Source organism: Heptranchias perlo, chromosome 32, assembly GCF_035084215.1.
Source record: "Heptranchias perlo isolate sHepPer1 chromosome 32, sHepPer1.hap1, whole genome shotgun sequence".
NCBI classification, from domain to species: Eukaryota; Metazoa; Chordata; class Chondrichthyes; order Hexanchiformes; family Hexanchidae; genus Heptranchias; species Heptranchias perlo.
The window spans coordinates 17,340,230-17,362,454 of record NC_090356.1 but is presented as its reverse complement, the minus strand read 5'-3'; the positions used below and the strand labels follow the sequence as shown (position 1 = coordinate 17,362,454).

General features: G+C 45.8%; 2 protein-coding genes across 3 annotated transcripts in view; both read left to right on the top strand.

The window, feature by feature from the left end:
• The window catches only part of ssu72 (SSU72 homolog, RNA polymerase II CTD phosphatase), a 73,431-nt gene extending 66,110 nt beyond the window's left edge, over positions 1-7,321 (top strand). The window contains exons 3-5 of the mRNA XM_067970498.1: positions 3,907-4,046; positions 4,138-4,256; positions 7,018-7,321. Of these exons, the coding sequence (XP_067826599.1) occupies positions 3,907-4,046; positions 4,138-4,256; positions 7,018-7,119 (361 nt within the window). The 3' untranslated portion in view covers positions 7,120-7,321. The remainder of the gene's footprint in view (positions 1-3,906; positions 4,047-4,137; positions 4,257-7,017) is intronic.
• A 650-nt stretch (positions 7,322-7,971) lies between these two features.
• On the top strand, positions 7,972-11,807 carry tmem240b (transmembrane protein 240b). Of its 2 annotated transcripts, XM_067970097.1 has the most exons (4): positions 7,972-8,161; positions 8,330-8,436; positions 9,376-9,584; positions 10,096-11,807. In XM_067970097.1, the coding sequence occupies exons 1-4, from the start codon at positions 8,105-8,107 to the stop codon at positions 10,242-10,244; spliced, it is 522 nt and encodes a 173-aa protein (XP_067826198.1). In that variant the 5' UTR covers positions 7,972-8,104; the 3' UTR covers positions 10,245-11,807. The 2 variants fall into 2 exon arrangements, with proteins under 2 accessions (XP_067826198.1, XP_067826197.1); XM_067970096.1 differs by lacking the exon at positions 7,972-8,161 and having other exon boundaries at positions 8,170-8,436.
• Positions 11,808-22,225: the final 10,418 nt, after the last annotated feature.

Here is a 22,225-nt window from a genome sequence, read left to right as displayed (position 1 = left end):
GGAAAGGAATGGAGAAGTGATGTATACTGCCATTCTGTGCTGGGAACAGGTATGTGTTTAACTACTGAATGTAAACATTGTGGATACAAATGCTGAATTAAGCCAGGCTGGTTTATCGACATAACCTTATCAGAACATTAATGTAAAAAGTCTGCAGTGACTTGTGTTTATGTATTTATAATAAATGTTTGAGCTCAGCAGAATGTTTTGGTGGTTTCATTATGACCATTTTCTGAGTTGGTGCCTGTTTTTGTTTTGTTATGCATTAACATTTCCAGACATCACTGAATTTCTGGCAGTGTGCCACGTTTCTGCCTCAATCGTTCATCCATTGGTCGTTGGTTAATTTTACCTGTACTAGGACCCAGGAGAAGGAATGAGGCAACATCCTGAAGTGGTGAAAGGCAACTACTATAAATATATACTACATGCTATACTATGAATGCTATTACTACTACTTGACACTGTTCTTTCAGCACCAACACAGGTTTCAGTCCAACCTGGCTTTAAATTACCGAACTGCTTAGTTCACAAGAATCTACATTTTGATCTTCAACCAGATCTCGCCCACCCCCTGCTGTACTCAGTAATGCTTTCCTACCACTTCAAAGTGATGGTTGCTGTCTCATAAACTTTTGGTTACATATCACTTGCCTGTTGCTGGAGATGTCGCTGTCCATCCCTATTAGACACTTCACTCAGCAGATTTTCAACTTGACTCTTTTCCTGCCTGTTTTCTCCTTTCCTCTCCTGAAGGCACTGACTGTAAGCTGAGGTTCCACCACTGCTGCTTACTCTTCTGTACCTCACAGTGGCCATTCTTCATGTGACCCTAAACAATAACTGTCAATAGGATATTCAGTTGGGGTAAATCACAGCCAGACCTGACCTGCCTTGTGCGTGCCCACGCTTTCTATTGAGTTGCTGGATAGGAGTGGAAACCTTGTCTCCTTTTTTCCCTCCCCCCAACAACCAAAAGTCCAGGGATACTGAGGCTAATTTTGGTACTTGTATCCATCTTCGATCAGTTAACTCAACAGAGACCATGAATCACACCTGGGCCTTCACTGGTGTGGTTCTGTTACACTTTGCCTTAACTGGCCCTTCTTCCCTCTAACCAATGCAATGTACTGACTCTAGCTGAAGGCTGGTGGACAATACTTCCAACTAGCTGATCGGACATGACTGCACGCCAGGCAGCATACACTTCGCATCATTCTACCCTAACTCCCTGTGGGACTGACCAACCGTCAGCACCTCCTCCTTAACAGGCCAGCTGAGGCTGAATTTGGGAACAGAAGATAATGGTGTGAATCTACATAACTCTTTGGCACTGAGTGCACATGCTTACTTGGCAACCCCTAACACAAGATTATTGGCTGCTGTGTTTCTACATTGCAACAGTGACTACCCTTCAAAAGTAATTTATTCGGCAGTAAAGCACTTTGGGATGTCCTGAGGTCATGGGGTGTGTGTGTGTATATTTTTCCCCAAATGGAGCTGACAATTGATATCTATCATTTTACCTGAGTGTAAGGGTTGTAGTCCAGATTTCTCATTATTTCAGAGAAAATTATAGCAAATTAAGATGTGTTAACATTTAATGGCAATTTTGGTACTATTTAGTTCTGATGTTAAGTGAGTTGTAAGGAATTTAAAAGCCAATCAGTGAGCAAGATAATCACTAACAATTTAACAAATCCTTTGCGTACAGAAAAACTGAGCTGGTAGCATTCTGTGGGAGTGGCTGATTCCTGCATTAAAGAATCAACCAGGATAATGCCATTTGCTCATCTGTATTGGGGCCCAATGTGTATATGCTCTGTGGCACCCAAAGCACCGCAGCAAGTTAGAAATTAAATGCAACATATTCTTTTAATGTCACATTAAGTGTTGGATAGAGCTGCAGTTCAGTCTTTGCTAATCTGTCGGTTTCCTCCACATAGGACATTTTTGGCTGTTCTCCATCAAATGAGACATAAAAACTGAAATTTGTGTCAAAATTAAACTCTCCCTACATTGCTTTTCTGAGCAATGTTGGACCATGTACTTGCTCACCTGTGCAAGTGTAATTCCAAAGCAGCACAAGCCAATCCCTGCTAGTGCCCTTTGTGAGTCAAGGTTTCCCTTCTCCAAATGGTTGGACTCTTAGTGCAGACTGTCACGTTGCTGAATTCAGTGAATTGTTGATGTGTGACTAGTATGCATGATTTCAGTACAACCCTTCCAAAGTTTGCTGGCAAGATTCCTTTCCATTTAAGGTTGAGGTGGACTGCCCACTTTTATCTTTAGGGCCACCTTTTTCTAGTCTTATTTTGTAGGATTGTTCATCAGGAGTTTCCTGTAGTCCAAATTCTTGGTGATTTATAACTGATCATTCAGTGGCTAACTTAATCACCAGCCAACCTAATGTAAACGTGAAGCTGGAAGGCAGTTCCCTTTACGAAACGTTTCAGACGTTTCATTTTAGCTTTGTTTGGTTTCTGCGTGAAACTCTACTTAGAAATGTCAGCCATCAGGTCACAACTCCAGTGATTAAATAGAAGGAGCAGATTCTGGTGAGATGGGACTAGTTGCTTTGAGTAATTATTTTATCAGCTGAATTTTCAGAAGTTGGAACTATCTTCATGGGTTACTATCCTGTGTTAGGGAGCTGATCCCCAGTGTCTCATCCTAAAGAAGCTTGATTCCTAACTTTGGGGGAGGGGAAAAAACTATTTAAAACAGTGACTGTCAAAATATGTAGTTTCTTCCAACATAAAGAAGTTGCATGTTCTCCTGCACCTGAAGCGTTCATATTTGGTGACCTGCCTTCACAAAGGATAAAAGTACTAGTTTTTTTTGGATAGAAAGCTGAGTCAGTTAGATGACAGGTGTCCAGTGGATGTGATGGGTAATAGAGGATATTTCCTCTGCTGGGTAATCTTCATTGAAGGACTTTAGAGGAGAACTGAAATTTCATGATAGAAATTCCAATGCTTATTTACAAACTGAAACCACTTCCTAGTGTTCTGAACTGTGTGCAGCTGTGGGAGAGAAATCCAGTCTGTAATTTTATGACCATTTTACTGACCTTTAGTTCAATACCAGGTGAAGCTCATTATTCTACATAGCTGCTGATGTGCTGCTCTATTGTGACTGAGTACCGAGGATAATTTATTTCACTGGGGATCATTTATGCTAAGAAGCCCTGTTCTTAGCAGTAATCAAACCAGCTGGCTGCCCATGATGTAACCATCTGATTGGAGTGTTGCAGACTGGGTTTTGCTGCCTATGATGTGACAGATTGGAGTGTTTCAGGCGGAACACTGGGCAGAAGTTTTGTTTATGCAAAATGTTGCTTTTTATTTAAATAGGATTGAATTTTCTTTTAATGTAAAACCTCAGGGCTGGAAAGCAGTTCCCCTCTCAGGAGTTGTAAACAAATCATCTAATAAACTTCTTCACTGTCTAAAATTTACACCCCACAGTGGCAGATGATTGCAGTAAGAGAAAATGCAATTCATCGCTTTCAGAACTAATGGGCCAAAACACTCCATTATTGTCGGTACCAATAAGTCACCAGGCTGTATCTGCCATACGTTATGCAGGTTTCATAACTCATCCTCGAGACTCTTGATCAAAATCGTGCCCATTTGCTATTTTTGAGAGATGCATCTGCATTAAATCACATAAGGAGCAACAAGCAGATTGGGATCCTGTATCTGGACACCATCTGGGAGGGGTTTTTGCCCTTTTGTTCAACCCGGATTGATGATTTGAAGACGTGAATTGATGAAGTGGGTTTGACTTCAGTCTACAGAACTGGGTCTAGCACATGAATTTTGGTTGTAACAAATACAAATCTTGCCTGTTGCTGTGGAAGTTCAATACATGTGTACCTTAAGTTCCTTGACCTCAGTACAGATATACACAGAACGGGATTCTCCACATGTTGGACAGAAACAAACGGATAAAATCTCGACCGGAGCGTTTCCAGACTTGCAAAGACCAGTTTGATCTGATAGTGACCTGTGAGGAGCGTGTATACGATCAGGTGCTTGAAGGTAAAATGGCCATCCCTTGTGTTCGCCAACCCTTTGATCTAGCTGCTTGTGAAACGTGGTTTGTTGATGCCCCCATGTTATGATTTCCCAGATCTGAACTCAAGAGAACAGGAGACTTTCCAGTCAGTGCATGTCATAAACGTGGACATTCAGGATAATCATGAAGAAGCCACAATCGGAGCTTTCCTCATTTGTGAACTGTGCCAATGTGTAAGTGTTTGCACCTTTTGTGTATTGGGAGGACTGGGAAAGAATGTGAAACAGTGGACAGCACAGAATAACGTCCCACGATGAATCCAAATAGGATCGCGTGTTAGTTACCCAGCCAAATGTTTGCAGGTGAATGTCTGTTTTATGAACACTACCACAATTTGTTCACATTGCAATACTGATTGTTTCATAAGAATTTTACATAGTTACTGTTCCCTGATGGAGTAGTGAATGTGGAACATGCTTCATTGCCTTCTGTGAGGTCCACCAATTCAGTGCACAAGCTACAGTAGATGACTGGCTTGACTGGGGAACAATCAAATTGGGCTATTTTTTAATTAGAATCGACACTGGCCAGTCTTTCAAATCCTATAGGATTTTCTGTGTAATGCTCCAAGTTTGTTGCAACTGTGTCACTTTTACAGCAGGTATATCCCTGGTTGATAAAATCTGATTTAAAATATGTAACTTTGATTCCTCAAGAGCTTACCTTGGTGAAGCAATTAATGTATCCTCTACATAAGAGGCTACATTGTTGGTGCCAGGATGTTGGTGTCTTTTTAAAAAAAAAATCTGTAGGTGCTTGGAATTTTGGCTTTCCTTTTTCATTACCTGACTTACCCCACTTTTGCTGTTCCACATTCTGTGTAACTAGAAACTAAATGGTATGGCTGAATTCTACACAACCACATTTAATGTAAGGTTGTGAATGGTTTAGTTTATAATCATAGTGTGGGAATGTTCATCCTAAATCTTGGGACGAAATGCAAGTCTTCAATTGCTCTGGAGTCTAAAACTGAATTCTTGTGGAACTATAGGATACAAGTCTAACTGGGAGCAAAATTCATTGGGGAATTAATATACTTTCTGCCCAATCACCATTTGGTATCTATGCTATGCAGTAACACCAGAAACAAACTGCTCTTGAATGTAACCTGTTAGAGGACAAGGTGATGAGATTCTATTTCACTGCTAAGCATTCACCACTGTTCCCAACTTTTTTTCTATACTCACCTGGTAACAGTACACAAGGTGTGGATCTTTGAAGCTGATTGCTTGCAGTGGTTTTAGTCAAACACCTGCACTGCTTATAGGAAGTCTAACCATCAGACACCACAAGGGGAGGAACACTGCTCACTGGGACCTCTTGGAATTCAGCTCCTACTGGACAGTATTGAGTGAAATGTGTTTGGCCAAATGCATTGCAGTTTTTTGGGTGCAAGTCTGCTGCAAAAAGAGGTCATTTCCACCTCAGCATTGCTGACCCTGGTCCTGCTACCAGCTCTGCACAAATGCCACTGAGCCCATTGCTATGAGATAGGACATCAGCCCATAGCATATAGATGTTGTTCTTTTCTACCCCTCTGGGGGAATGCTTGGCCTTGGTTTAGCCTCTTCCCACAGTAACATTGAGAATAGCTCAGCAGTCAAGGGATTGAATCTGCAACCCCTGCGGGGGCACAGCATATCTAATCTCTGGTGCTGAGCTGCAGCAGCTTGGTGCTTAACAGTGAGGTGGCCTCCAGTTAAAACATTTGTTTTGAAAAACTGCAGATGAAGTCAGATTGGTGCCTGATGTAATGTATCAACAGTGTATTCTGCAGGCTAATGTGTATCTCAATGTTATTCATTTTTGTCCTACCAGTATATAACCAGTATGGCACTAGCTGGATAGGTGGGTTGAGGCTCTTAATTGCCATAAGTGTACAGCCTGTGTAATTTTATACAAAATCTGATTTTTCTTTTCCAGTCTGTGACTGTTAGGTTATGCTTTCCTGTCTGTGTAAAATCCAGTCACTGTTCTTTCTAAACTTGCAGTAATGATCTTACTGACTCTCTCAAATGTTAGTGTTTTTCTATCAGTACCCTATGCTTTAAATCTCTTGAGGTAGGTAGGGGTGGTCTCACCAACCATGCTCGAGTAACTTGATGTTAACTTTGATAAAATGAAGGTGCACTTGTATTGCTGCTGGAACAAATGCGTAAGATTGGCCAGGCCAAGTGCAGGCGCCTGTGGGCAAACCTCTACAACTTGCTGTCGGCTACGTTCCAACAAGGGAAAACTCCCTGAATCGGAGCTCCGTGGCAGTGGATTTGGGGCAGGCACCCAACAAGGTCCAAGTATTACCTTGGAGGAAGCTGGCACAGTTGATGTATGGTTAAACTGAGGATAAGACGAAGCAAGCTGGGTTTGTAGCAGCAGGGAACCTTCAGGTGAAAAAGCTGGAGGGGAAATTTACAAACTTAGTATGGGGAAGTAACATGTATTTAAATAGTGGTTTAATTGATGCTTGACCCCCCCCCCCCCCCACCCCAAAAAAAAACTAACCCGGGACTAGTCCAGCTCATTTCTTATACAGTTTTTGCTTATTTGAGTTCCCTTTAACTAACTAACTTCCACGTTTTAAATTCAGTTGAACCAATTTTAATTTTGGTAAAACCCAGGGCAGAGATCTGCCAAGGAATGAGTAGCCATTACCCCAGTAACATTTTCCTGACCTATCTAACTCCTCTCCCTCTCCTCCTCTCCTCTCTTCTCTCCTCCCTCACCTTTTTTTCCCTCCCCTCTCTATCTCCCCCCCCCCCCCTTCCTCTTCTCTCCTTCCCCCCCCCCCCGTTTTCTCACCACCCCCTCTCCATTCCTCCCCTCACTCTTATCACCACCACCACCACCCCCCCATTTCCCGTGCTGTTGGTCCCTTTTCCCCCCTTTTCAGCTCCCACTACTCTGCGATCACTGATGAATGTTTGTTGTGTTTAGATTCAGCGCACCGAAGACATGGAGAATGAGATCGATGAGCTGATCCAGGAGCTGGAGGAGAAGAGCAGCCGGACCTTCCTTCACACCGTCTGCTTCTACTGAGTGTGTGGGGCGGGGCGGTGGGCTCTGCTGTAGCTGCAGTGCTGATCTGTATATAATTTATAGTCTATTTTAAGTTTGAATCGCTGCTCGGCGCTGGTTCTGTAATGTGTCGCAATGAATCTCTTGTAGAACGAGTCTCCATCTGACGATGGCGAAAAGTGTATCCAACATGAAGCTTCATTAAAAAAAAACCTTGGCCGGAGCCCAGCCCCCTTTTCCGTGTGTCTCTTTTTTTTCTTTTTTTTAAAAAAAAAATTCTCCACTCGTCTCCTATCAGTAAAGGTGGTGGAATCGCTGAGGACGCGGCGCTAATTTGTGGGATCAAAGTTTAAGTGCGAGCTGGGATTCGGCGGGAGACGTGGTGCTGAATACAAATCGGGGAAGCGACCAACACACAAAATCCCGGGAGCTGCAATGTCAGCAGGAACAGGGCGTGCTGAGGCGGAGAGGGGGCTCCGCAGCGCCCACCAGCCCCCGGCAGGCGGCGGCTCCACGGCTCCCAGGCAGGACAGCTGAAGGGACTCCCACCCCCTGTATTTTATTTTTAGGGTTTGCTTTTTTTTTTCTTTCCCTCAAGCCCCGGCTCGCTGCACCCCCCACCCCCCCTCCCTCTCCCTCATTGCAAGCCCTGCCTCTGAATTATTTATCGACTGTTGGGCGGATCAATTTGTAACTGCGGCAGGGAACCCGAGCCTCGGCGGCGATGTGGTGCATGTGAGGCAGGGGCGGGGGGGGGGGGGGGGGGAGAGAAAGCTCGCTGCCTGTCCAGGGCAGGAGGAGGAGGAGGAGGAGGGGGGGTGGGAGGGAAAGGAGCCTGTGTATGTGTGGAGGAGGAGGAGGAGAGGGAGGGGGGAGAGGGGAGGGAGAACCGGCCAAGTGTCCGGGAGGACTGGCCACACTCTCCGGGGGAGGGAGGGGAGAGAGCGGCCGGTGAGTGACCGGTGCCCGAGGACACGCTGCACCCGGACAGGAGAGACTGCGATTTATGCTCCTCACCGCCAACACCATGATCTTCATGTTCGTGGGGACGTCGATGGTGATGGTAAGGAGGCCGGCCGGCTGCTGCATGCTGTGTGTTGCGGTAATTTGCATGAGGCTGGCCGCGGCGGGCAGCGCTTTGAGCCCGGCCACCTTCAGACCTTTTCTCCGCGCTGTGTTGTTGCCGCCCAAACTCTCACCTGCTCTGCCTTTGGTTGTCGGCTCTTTACAGGCGATAGCTTGCATCGTGGATATGAACGCTCTGCTGGACCGATTCCACAATTATATCCTCCCGCACTTACGAGGCGAAGACCGGGTCTGTCACTGCAACTGTGGAAGGTAAATGACACCCCCCCCCCCTCCCTCCCTGCCCCGTCCCCCGCTCTCCGTCTGTCTGTCGCCAAAATCGCACATATCAGCACCGAGGACTCGGCTCATTTTGTGGTAACAGCACCCGACAGATCTCTTCCTCCTCCCCATACCCCCAACTCTGCTCACACCCACTCTACTCCCACCCTCATCTCTCACCCCACCCCCTCACTGCTCTCACCCCCACTCCCATTCTGCTCTCCCCCACCCCTTCCCTGGTCTTCTCCCCACCCCCTCTGCTCTTCCCCCACCCCTTCCCTGGTCTCCTCCCCACCCCCCTCTCTGCCTTAACTCCCACCTGCTCTCTGCTTTCCCCACCCTCAACACCTCTCTGCTCTCAAGCCTACTCTACCCCTGACCCTCTTTTCACCCCACCCTGTCTTTTCACTCCCCACCGCCACCCTGCTCTAACCCCTCCCCCCTCTCTCAGCTCTAACCCTCCCCTTCTCTCGTTTGGCTCTAATCCCCTCCCTCCCCTTCTTTCGGCTCTAAACCTCTATCAACTCTAACCCACACCCCCCTCCCTCCCCTCTCTCTTGGCTCTAACCCCTCCCCCCCCCCTGGCTCTGCGCCTCCCTCTCTCAGCTGTAACCCTCTCCCTCTCTCTCCCTCTCTTGGTTTTAACCCATCCCTCTCCTCTCTCAGCTCTAAACCCCTCCCCCCCCCTTTCTTGGCTCTAACCCCCTCCCCCTCTCTCTCCCTCTCCCTCTCTTGGCTCTAACCCCCTCCCTCTCTTGGCTCTAATCCTCTCCCTCTCTTGGCTCTAATCCTCTCCCTCTCTTGGCTCTAATCCTCTCCCTCTCTTGGCTCTAATCCTCTCCCTCTCTTGGCTCTAACCCTCTCCCTCTCTTGGCTCTAACCCTCTCCCTCTCTTGGCTCTAACCCCCTCCCTCTCCCTCTCTCTTTCAGGCACCACATTCACTATGTGATTCCTTATGATGCTGATCAGTCGGTGGTTGATTCCTCGGAAAATTACTTTGTGACGGATAACGTGACGAAGCAGGAGATTGACCTGATGCTGGGCCTGCTGCTGGGCTTCTGTATCAGTTGGTTCCTGGTGTGGATGGACGGCATCCTTCACTGCGTCGTCAGGGCCTGGAGGACAAGCAGGCGCTACGGTGAGTGAATCCCTGAGTAAAGCTCCCAGCGCCGTGTGGGACAGGACGAAGCTTTCGGATGTGGGTTAGTCTGTGCCCAAAGCTCGGCCCCTCGCGTTCAATCCCTTTAATGTGCATTAACCCATCTCACCCCCACAGGATAGGGGCGGTCGGGGGGCTGTTTGATCCCAAAATCTCCGACTTCGGTTAAAATTGGTGAGAGGTGGGACCTAACGGAGGGGCCGGGGCCTGGTTCAGACGGGGCCTGGTTTGAACAGGTCCTGGGATTAGTTTCAGGTAAATTCTGACACTTTAAAACGTGACTGGTTTGTCCAGATCCTGACTGATTTATTAGGATCCAGCACTGGATTCTGCTGGATCCGTATTGAGGGAGTGATTCGGGTAATGGGTGCAGGTGAATCTGGATTGAGGGAGTGACTCAGGCTGTGGGTGCGGGAGTTGGGTTTAGTAGCTGTTGTCTATATATTTAATTTTTCTCTCTGAGCTGCTGCTTCATCCTCTTTTCTTTCAGACAATTCATGGTCCTGGATCCCAAGGTTGTGTAATCTGAAGGATTTCAGGAGGCGCTCCCACCGCCAGTATGAGGACACAGCGGGGAACATGGTGCACATCAAACAGAAACTGTATCACAATGGGCACCCAAGTCCTCGACACCTGTAACCTTCAACTGGCAGAGGCTGGGACTCAAAACAAGGAGCCTGTGGACACTCTGAACCATTTTAAAACTGGATCAAAACAAACACTGCTCCTCACGATGAGATGGCGGCTCTCCTCGTGCCGCCCGAGTGACCTGTACATTCTGTAAATACCCTGGGTTACTGCCCAAAGCGGCTGCTTCTCTGTAATCTTTTCTTATTTTGAGTACTTATACCAAGAGATGCTCGGAGATGACTCACTGATAATCTGGTTTTAACTTTTTTGCAAACCTTCCCGTCACATTAATATTTGTTGTCAGACCCCCCCCTCCCTGCCTGTAAACTCCGACCTCCCTCTTCCCACCAGTAAACCAGATTCGGTGCAATTGATAAACTAAATGGAATTCCTGTCTTTTTCACCAAACAAAGGCTACTTTTAAGATGCACAATTTGTGGATGAAATGCGATCGGCCTGAATAATTGCACCGGCCTGAATAATTGCACCGGCCCAAGCGAGTGTTGGCCCCGGGAGTCAATGTAGAGTGAGACAGCCCATGTCCTGAGCCGGATTAGACATTTATTCCACTCTATCGGTTTATACATTAAAATGCCCAAATGTGTTTGTTGTGAGACAGACACGAGGAATCTTTTTATTTGAAAATGGAAAGGTTTAGATCTGATATCGCTTGGGTTTCTAGTAATGGGATCGGATGTACATCACCAGGCAAGGGATTCAAGGCTAAATTCAGGTCACTGACCCCATTGAAGCGATTTACAACCGTACAGTTCTGCAGGATATTACCTAAAGACAAGTGTAAAGATTTAATAGTCTACAGTACTCTGTACAACCCACCATCATTAAAAATATAAATTCCCGTGGCTCCTCCTTTTACTGAAGTTTAGAATTGCAACAGAAGGAACAGGAAGTTTTATAAATTTGTAATTTTTTTTGTGTAGTTAAATGTGAGGGCTGTTAAATTGCCTCTTCCCATCATTCCTCACTCCCCCACCCCCTCCCTTTTGTCCTGTGCAGGAATTGTCTCTACACAAACCCCCTTGAACTGGAAGCTTGGTACAAGCCAGTCCTGCTCCAGTCACCTGTGAGTCACTGTTATCTAACAGGAGATTTACTTACCTGGGGCTGGAATATGTACCAGGAATATAGAGCTGGAGGCAGTAGGTGGAATTGGTTAGTAATATAGGAACGTACTGGACTGGAAAAGACCCGACAGTCCATTTGAACTATCCTGAAACTAATAGCCTTGAATTGCCCACTCCCTCATAGAAAAGTACAGTAAATGCCCATAAATCTCCAGAAAGCCAGTTGCACGTGCCCTCCAGTGCTGACAGCACTCGGGTACCTTGAAGACTCTAACTGGCGTGAGCGATCAGGTAAAGACGGGTATGAGCTGTTACAATGCCTGTTAATCGTCAACTCCTTTCTCACTAGTGTTGATTTGTTATCTTGTGGAAATGTGTGTGAAATGTGTACGGATGAGGTGGGCTGGAGGCACAAAATGCATAAAAACATGGAACAGGTGAATGTGAAACGTGTCAGAGAAAATAAATTAAAAGTAATTTCGATGTTGATTTGTGTAAAGATCAGATTTATTTTCATGCTGGCAAGACTCCAATAAATCCCCTGGGCTGGATGACCCATACCTCAGGAAATTTATGAAGCACTGAAAGAGCCGATGAATAGGATGGAAATGGCCAATGTGACGAGCCATACGTGGTAATTACAGCCCCACTAGCAGAGCCATGCCTGGTAACTACAGTCCCATTAGCTTGACCTTAATAACAGGACAAACTAATAATAACCACAATGGAACAGTACCTATATGACAATAGCCCTATAAAGGGCAGCCAATGTGGATTTTGCAGGTGTTCCCTGATCAACCTCATAGATTTTTTTTTGAGGGAGTGATGTTGCAAATTGGGAGAAGCCAAATAACTTCCAAAATTACAACGTAGAAACAGGCCGTTCGGCCCAACCAGTCTGTGTTGGTGTTTATCCTCCACATGATCTTCCTTTAACCTTGGTTAGACCACACTTGGAGTACTGTGAACAGTTCTGGTCTCCATATTATAAAAAGGATGTAGGGGCACTGGAGAAGGTGCAAAAAAGATTTACTATATGATACCAGAACTGAGAGGAAATACTTATCAGGAAAGATTGAACAGACTGGGGCTCTTTTCTCTGGAAAAGAGAAGACTGAGGGGTGACCTGATAGAGGTCTTTAAGATTATGAAAGGATTTGATAGGGTAGACGTAGAGAAGATGTTTCCACTTGTGGGGGAGACCAGAATTAGGGCCATAAATATAAGATAGTTACTAATAAATCCAATAGGAAATTCAGGAGAAACATCTTTACCCAGAGAGTGATTAGAATATGGAACTCGCTACCACAAGAAGTAGTTGTGGCGACTAACAAATGCATTGAAGGGGAAGCTAGATAAACACACGAGGGAGAAAGGAATAGAAGGATATGTTGATGGGGTTAGATGAAGAAGGCTGGGAGGAGACTCGTGTGTAGCATAAACACCGGCATGGACCTGTTGGGCTGAATGGCCTGTTTCTGTGCTGTACGTTCAATGTAATTCTATGCATCCCCCTCTCCTTCAACCACCTATCTAACCTGTTCTTAAATGCTGACATGGTATCTGCTTCAATCAAACTTTTATACACTCCATGGCCTTAAAACCCTCTGTGTATAAAAGTTTCTCATGCTCTCGCCTAAATCTCTTACATTTAAAATTATACCTAGACGTTCACAGATCCCTGAAGGCGGCGGAACAGGTAGATAAGGTGGTAAAGAAGGCATATGGGATACTTGCCTTTATTAGCCGAGGCATAGAATATAAGAGCAAGGAGGTTATGATGGAGCTGTATAAAACACTGGTTAGGCCACAGCTGGAGTACTGTGTGCAGTTCTGGTCGCCGCACTACAGGAAGGATGTGATCGCTTTGGAGAGGGTGCAGAGGAGATTCACCAGGATGTTACCGGGGCTGGAGCGCTTCAGCTATGAAGAGAGACTGGGAAGATTGGGTTTGTTTTCCTTGGAGCAGAGGAGGCTGAGGGGGGACATGATTGAGGTGTACAAAATTATGAGGGGCATAGATAGGATGGATACTCAGGAGCTTTTTCCCTTCGTTGAGGGTTCTATAACAAGGGGGCATAGATTCAAGGTAAAAGGCGGGAGGTTTAGAGGGGATTTGAGAAAGAACTTTTTCACCCAGAGGGTGGTTGGAGTCTGGAACTCACTGCCTGAGAGGGTTGTGGAGGCAGGAACCCTCACAACATTCAAGAAGCATTTGGATGAGCACTTGAAATGCCATAGCATACAAGGCTACGGACCAAATGCTGGAATATGGGATTAGATTAGACTGGGCTTGATGGCCGGCGCGGACACGATGGGCCGAAGGGCCTCTATCCGTGCTGTATAACTCTATGACTCTATGACTCTATGACTATTCTAATGCTGTCTTGGCTGGGCTCCCATTTTCCACCCTCCATAAACTTGAACTCATCCAAAACTCTGCTGCCCGTATCCTAACTTGCACCAAGTCCCATTCACCCATCACCCCTGTGCTCGCTGAACTACATTGGCTCCCGGTTTGGGAACACCTCGATTTTAAAATATTCATCCTTCTTTTCAAATCCCTCCATGGCCTCGCCCCTCCTTATCTCTGTAACCTCCTCCAGCCCTACAACCCTCTGAGATCTCCGCGCTCCTCCAATTCTTGCCTCTTGTGCAGCCCTGATTTTAATCGCTCCACCATTAGCAGTCATGCCTTCAACTGCTTAGACCCTAAGCTCTGGAATTCCCTCCGTAAACCTCTTCTCTCAATATATCCTTTAAGACACTCCTTAAAACCTACCTCTTTGACCAAGCTTTTGGTCACCTGTCCTAATATTTTCTTATGTGGCTCAGTGTCAAATTTTGTTTGATAACGCTCCTGTGAAGCGCCTTGGAGTGTTTTGCTACGTTAAAGGTGCTATATAAATGCAAGTTGTTGTTATATCTATGTCCCCTCGTTCAGTCAGTAAGAACAGGCTGTTTCTATCTACTGTGCCTTTACAATCTAAATGGGTATCAAGGGTAAGATAAGGACTTGGATTAATAACTGGCATAGTCATAAGGGAGCTAGGTTGCATTAGGTCATGTATTGAAGGGGGTACCCCAGGGCTCTGTGCTGTGATCCCTCCTATTCCTGGTACACATGAATGGCCTGGGATTGCAGTCTCACTGCACGATCATTAAATTTGCAGGGCAGGACCGCGGACTCAGGAGACGGTCAAGATTTTCCACAGACTCTTTGATTAGGTTTCCACCCGCGTGATCAGTGGTGAACGAAGTTCAATATACACTAATGCAAGGTATATTGGAAGTAAGAATGGGAGGCATGTGTACCCCAAGGGTGGGATGGAACTTGCAAATTGGGAAAGGAAAGAGACCCAGGGTTGTGAGTTGGTCGGTGGTTCACCATGTGTAAACAGTATGAGGCAGCACTAAACAAGGTAAATAAGATACTAGATAATATTATCAAATTAGTGAGTTCAAATCCCCAGAGGCCATGATGAAGCTGGACAGGCTGCACCCGGAGTACTGGTTACAGCTCGGCTCAGGCTACACCCGGATTACTGGTTACAGCTCTGCTCAGGCTGCACCCGGATTACTGGTTACAGCTCGGCTCAGGCTACACCCGGAGTACTGGTTACAGCTCTGCTCAGGCTGCACCCAGAGTACTGGATATAGATCTGGTTGCTGTGCCATAAAGGGGCCATCTGGGCCTTAGGGGCAATGCAGAGGAGAACATTGAGGCTGAGCCCTGGTGTCAGAGGGATGAACTGTGAGGAATAACTTGATAAGTTTGAACTCTTTAGCCCCAGAAATGGGTATTGCAGATGGCACCTTCAAGGGTATATTAGATACTTAATGGAATAGAGAAAGTAAACCTGACACAATATTTTCAGATACACCAGGGCAGCAGAACAAGAAGGCACAGGGTCAGGGTTCAGGAAGGTGATTTGAGTCTGGGACATGATGCATTAAGAAAACATTTCAATGCTGTAGTGGTGACATGGGATCAAACAAATTCAAGTGTCTCCTTCATGTCTTGCAGTTATAAAATTGAAGGATTCCAATGAAGGGTCCCTCCTGAAATGTTTATATGTGTCTTTTCTCTAACCAATGGATACTTTGGCTATCTCCCCTCCCATTTCCGTATAATGTGACACCTCCCCTTTTTTGTATAATATGACCCCCCCGCCCCTAAATTTATATAACGTGCTGCCACTTGTGAACAGTGTGACTCCACATTGTGTCTAATGTGACTCCATCCTTTGAGTATAATATGACTCTGCATTATGTGTAAACATTTTATTCCTGATAATTCAGTCATTTTTTGCTCTAATTTGAATGAAGCAATGTAAATAACAAAGTAGGAATTTAGTGCTAAAGAATTGAATTATTGGATAATTTGAACTAACAGTAGATTGTAATCTTTTGTGCAACCCCACTCCCTTCACCTCACCATTGATGGCCGTGCCTTTAGCCATCTCAGCCCCACACTCTGGAATTCCCTTCCTAAACCTGTCCACCTCTCCTCTTTTAAAACCCTCCTTAACAATCTTTTGTTAAGCCCAAGCTTTTAGTTACCCCTCCTAATGCCTCCTCCTTTGCTCGACGTCCATTTTTGTCTGATTTCATTTATGTGAAGCGCCCTGAGATGTTTTTCTACATTAAAGGTGCTGTACGGTGCCCCTATGTATAGTGTGACCACCACCCCCACCCACCAACAGTGTATAATATGATTCCCTCAATGTCTGTATAATGTGATCCCTGTGCATGTACAGCATAATCACAGTGCTATAACACTCACCTTTTGGTACAATATGACCCTCACCCTTTATATACAATGTGACCCCAATCCTTTGTGTATAATGTGACCCCAATCCTTTGTGCACAATGTGACCCTTACTCCTTTGTATACAATGTGACCCCTACTCCTTTGTATACAATGTGACCCTTACTCCTTTGTATACAATGTGACCCCTACTCCTTTGTGTACAATGTGACCCCTACTCCTTTGTGCACAATGTGACCCCTACTCCTTTGTGTACAATGTGACCCCTACTCCTTTGTGTACAATGTGACCCCTACTCCTTTGTGCACAATGTGACCCCTACTCTTTTATGTACAATGTGACCCCTACTCTTTTGTGTACAATGTGACTCCTACTCCTTTGTGTACAATGTGACCCCTACTCCTCTGTGTGAAATGTGACCCATTTTCTTTTGTATACAATGTGACCCCTACTCCTCTGTGTACAATGTGACCCATACTCTTTTGTATACAATGTGACCCCTACTCCTCTATGTGCCATGTAACCCTCCCACTTTGTGTACTTGACCCTTCCCCTTTGTGGAAATTGTGACACCTTCCCCCTTTGTGTACAACATTTGTATAGAATGTTACCCCCCCTTTAAGTACAATGAGCTCCCGTCTGTTTTGTGTACAATGTGATCCCTCCCATTTTTGTTCTTTGGGAGCACCCTCCTCCTTGTGGATAATGTCATTCCTTCCCGTTTGTGTACAATATGACCTGCCCTTTGTATACAGGGACCCCTTCCTTTTTATGTACAATGTGACCTGGTCCTTTCGTGGATGATTCATTCCTCTTTATGTACAATTTGATACCATCCCTTTTTCTATGCAACGTGACCCCTTATTTGTGTAGAATGTAACTCCTCCCTTTTTTGTGATAAATGTGATCCCTCCTTCTTGTGCATAATGTGATCCCTCCTCCTTGTGCATAATATGACCCCCTCCCTCTAGTGCATAATATGGCCCCTCCCTCTAGTGCATAATATGACTCCCTCCCTCTAGTGCATAATATGACCCCTCCCTCTAGTGCATAATATGACCCCCTCCCTCTAGTGCATAATATGACCCCTCCCTCTAGTGCATAATGTAACCCTCCCTCTTGGGCATAATGTGGACACTGCCACAAACTCCATTCCCTAGCCATCAACTCATCCCTCTCCCAGGCCATTTTCTGAGGCTGAACTAGACCATTTGCAAACTTGGCATCCAATTTGGCCCTAAGATGAGCTTCCGACCCCATATCCGCTCCATCACCAAGACCGCCTACTTCCATCTCCGTAACATCACTCGTCTTCTCTGCTGCCTCAGCTCATCTGCTGCTGAAACCTTCATCCAGGCCTTTGTTACCTCTAGACTTGACTATTCCAATGCTCTCCTGGCCGGCCTCCCATCGTCCACTCTCTATAAACTTGAGCTCATCCAAAATTCTGCTGCCTGTATCCTAACTCACACCAAAGTGATGGAAGGTGTCGTTGACAGTGCTATCAAGCGCCACTTACTCACCAATAACCTGCTCACCGACGCTCAGTTTGGATTCCGCCAGGACCACTCGGCTCCAGAACTCATTACAGCCTTGGTCGAAACATGGACAAAAGAGCTGAATTCCAGAGGTGAGATGAGAGTGACTGCCCTTGACATCAAGGCAGCATTTGACCGAGTGTGGCACCAAGGAGCTCTAGTAAAATTGAAGTCAATGGGAATCAGGGGGAAAATTCTCCAGTGGCTGGAGTCATATCTAGCACAAAGGAAGATGGTCGTGGTTGTTGGAGGCCAATCATCTCAGCCCCAGGACATTGCTGCAGGAGTTCCTCAGGGCAGTATCCTTGGCTCAACCATCTTCAGCTGCTTCATCAATGACCTTCCCTCCATCATAAGGTCATAAATGCGGATGTTCGCTGGTGAGTGCACAGTGTTCAGTTCCATTCGCAACCCCTCAGATAATGAAGCAGTCTGTGCCCGCACGTAGCAAGACCTGGACAACATCTAGGCTTGGGCTGATAAGTGGCAAGTAACATTCGCGGCAGACAAGTGCCAGGCAATGACCATCTCCAACAAGAGACAGTCTAACCACCTCCCCTTGACATTCAACGGCATTGCCATCACCGAATCCCCCACCATCAACATCCTGGAGGTCACCATTGACCAGAAACTTAACTGGACCAGCCATATAAATACTGTGGCTACAAGAGCAGATCAGAGGCTGGGTATTCTGCGGTGAGTGACTCACCTCCTGACTCCCTAAAGCCTTTCCACCATCTACAAGGCACAAGTCAGGAGTGTGATAGAATACTCTCCACTTGCCTGGATGAGTGCAGCTCCAACAACACTCAAGAAGTTCGACACCATCCAGGACAAAGCAGCCCGCTTGATTGGTACCCCACCCACCACCCTAAACATTCACTCCCTTCACCACTGGCGCACCGTGGCTGCAGTGTGTACCATCCACAGGATGCACTGCAGCAACTCGCCACGGCTTCTTCGACAGCACCTCCCAAACCAACAACCTTTACCACCTAGAAGGACAAGGGCAGCAGGCACATGGGAACAACACCACCTGCACGTTCCCCTCCAAGTCACACACCATCTCGACTTGGAAATATATCGCCGTTCCTTCATCGTCGCTGGGTCAAAATCCTGGAACTCCCTACCTAACAGCACTGTGGGAGAACCTTCACCACACGGACTGCAGCGGTTCAAGAAGGCGGCTCACCACCACCTTCTCAAGGGCAAATAAGGATGGGCAATAAATGCTGGCCTTGCCAGTGACGCCCACATCCCATGAGCGAATAAAAAAAAGTCCCTTTCACTCATCACCCCTGTGCTCACTGACCTACATTGGCTCCCGTCAAGCAATGCCCTGATTTTAAAATTCTCATCCTTCTTTTCCAATCCCTCTCTGGCCTCGCCCCTCCCTATCTCTGTAACGTCCTCCAGACCTAAAACCCTCCGAGATCTCTGCGCCCCTCCAATTTTGGCCTCTTGCACAAACCTGATTTAAACTGCTCCATCATTGGTGGCCATGCCTACAGCTGCCTAGGCCTCTCTACCTCTCTCTCTCCTCCTTTAAGACGCTCCTTAAAACCTATCTGTTTGACCAAGCTTTAGGTCAGCTGTCCTAATATCTCCCTATGTGGCTCAGTGCCAAATTTTGTTTGTTAACGCTCCTGTGAAGCACCTTGGGACATTTTACTACGTTACAAGCGCAATATAAATGCAAGTTGTTGTTAAGGTCTAACCAAGGTTAACATAACTTCTCTGCTTTTCAATTCTATCTCTCTGGAAATGGACCCCATTGCTTGGGGTTTCCTTTTTTTATGGCCTTATTGATCTGTGTCGCTACTTTTAATAATTTGTGTATCTGTACCCTGCGATCCCTTTGCTCCTCTACCCCATTCAGACTCATTATCCAAGCAGTATGTGACCTCCTTATTCTTCCTATCAAAATGCCCCACCTCACATTTATCTATATTGAAATTCATTTGCCAATTACACACCTATTCTGCAAGTTTATTAATGTCCTCTGGTATTTTGTCGCATTCTTCCTCAGTATTAACTATACACCCAATTTAGTGTCATCCTCAAGTTTTGAAATTGTACTTCCAATTCCCGAGTCCAAATCATTAATGTAAATTGTGAACAACAGTGGTCCCAGCACCCATTCTTGTGGAACACCACTTCCCACCTTTTGTCAGTCTGAGTAGCTACCCTTAACCCCTACTGTCTGTTTTCTGTTTTGTATCCAGCTTGCTTTCCATTCTGCTACTTGTCACCTGACTCTTCATGCTCTGACCTTAAGTATAAGTCTACTTACATTACTTACGGTACCTTAGCGAAGGCCTTTTGAAAATCCAAACATATTACATCTACTACACTACCCTTGTCTACTCTTCCTGTTACTTCTTCAAAGAATTCAATAAGGTTGGTCAAGCAGATCAAAATCAATTGGTCAAAAGAGCTCTCCCCTTTTGTGTACAGTAACTCCTCCCATGGTGTACAATGACTCTGCCCCTTGTATACCGTTACCTCTTCCCTTTTGTGTAATATGTGGCCCCCCTTCTTACTTTGTGAATTATGTGATCCCATACCCCTTGTGTACAATGTGGTCCCTATCCCTTTGTGTATAAGTTCAAGCTTCTGCTTTGTATGCAATGTGACCCTCCCTTTTTGTATATATATATATATATCTTCCCATTTTATATATAAGATGACCATCATATTAAGTGTCATCCGAATCCTCTTTCTGTTTATGACACACTTAATGTATACTTTAACCACTCCCCGGGTTCACGGTTCTTTGTGGGCGTTTACTGACCTGTGTGCCGTGGGTCAGGAGTAGAGTTCTGTTCTGCTTTATATCAGTTGAAGATTCTGAAAAGGACTTTGAATATTTTCTTATTTCGGTTTGAGACTCAGAATCAAGGTTGGTAATCTGTGTGACTCCCAGTGTGAATATCTCGGTATTGAGTCAACCTCCTTCCTTCTGTGGTTCACAGCAACAGGCTTCGAGTAAGCACGGGACACTTAACAATTCAGTGTACGGAATAGACTTTATTCCTACAGCACAGGTGATCAGTCTATATAATACAGGGTAGCATCGGGTTTCTCTCGCTCTCCAGCTGGAAAACCCTCCTTATATCCTAGTTGTTTACTTCAAAAGTACATTTCACAGATAAGACTTCATGATTTATCTGTTCTCGGACCTTCCCAAGGAGGTCCTAAATTTACCTAAATTGTACCAGACTTCCATTCTATACTATGGTTAATTGATCCCTCTGCCTATGTTTATTACATTAATCATTAAAGTTATACATTAATCACTCATGGTCGATGCTGTTCCAGTCACATATCTCCTTGCACAGGCATTCCTTGCAGATAAGAAGACATCTGGAGTGGAGCAGAACTCATATCCCCCTCGCTCATATCCCCCTCACTCATATCCCCCTCACTGTCCTCCTGTTAGCCCGAGAAAGCCTGTTGCTCCATGACCAGTTATAGTTACACAGTTCAGTTTGATTAGTAGCTCTTAACACTCCAACATGTCCAGCACTCGGTAGGAAGAGTAATTATTAATCTTGTGGCTGCTACTCCTGTTCACAGCACGTTAAAGTTTTAGATTCTAAGCGACTTCAATCCCTTATGGAAACTGCAATTTGAGGCGAACAGGAGTAAAGAGAGAATGTAATGTGGAATTGCTAATTTGATGGGGTTTGCTGATCTGCGTGAGGTGTGACAGGAGGGGAGCTCCCTGTTGTTTATATTACAACATTTCTATTATATCTTTTCATGTGGATTTTTAGATACATTTACGCAAAGGTCTGTGGGGAAGTTTACTGAGATCCTAGGGATGAACTGATCTGTATGGGACACAAGGTGCAGGGGCATGAGGTTTAGGTGAAGTACATCTCCAGATCAGAAATGTACACGTTCCCTGGAGAACCGTCACTCTAAACTCATTGGAAACGTTCTATAGACTTTAAACACTTTGTTATTTTGGTTTCAGAAAACAGGAGTGCATATGAATAACCTGTGTGCCTGCTGGTGTGAAATATCTCATTAAAAAGGGTAATTCAATGTTCATGGCCATGGTAAGGTTGTGAGTTCACTTATTTGTCCACGGTTCATTTGTCCCACTGGGGGTTTATTGTGCTGTGGGGGAGGGGGGAGTCACTGTTTGGAGGATTTTATTGATTGGTGGGGATTCACTGAGCTGTTCAGGTTTTTATCTCAGCGTTGCAGGCTGTGAATTCAGTTGCACTTTGATTTCCCACCATTCCAGATTTTTTTCAATGATGATGGGGGCCAGTTGGTGGGCTCTAGGTGGGGGTGGGTGATGGACAGTGTGGGGGATGGTGGGTGTTGGTGATGGTGGGTGTTGGTGATGGAGGGTGGGGGTGATGGAGGGTGTGGATTATGGACAGTGTGGGTGATGGTGGGTGGGGGCTATGGTCAGTGTGTGTGATGGTGAGTGTGGGTGATGGTGGGTGGGGGTTATGGACAGTGTAAGTGATGGTTTGTGCTGGGTGATGGACAGTATGGGTTATGGTGGGTGGGGGCTACGGTCAGTGTGTGTGATGGTGGGTGTGGGTGATGGGGGTTATGGACAGTATGGGTGAT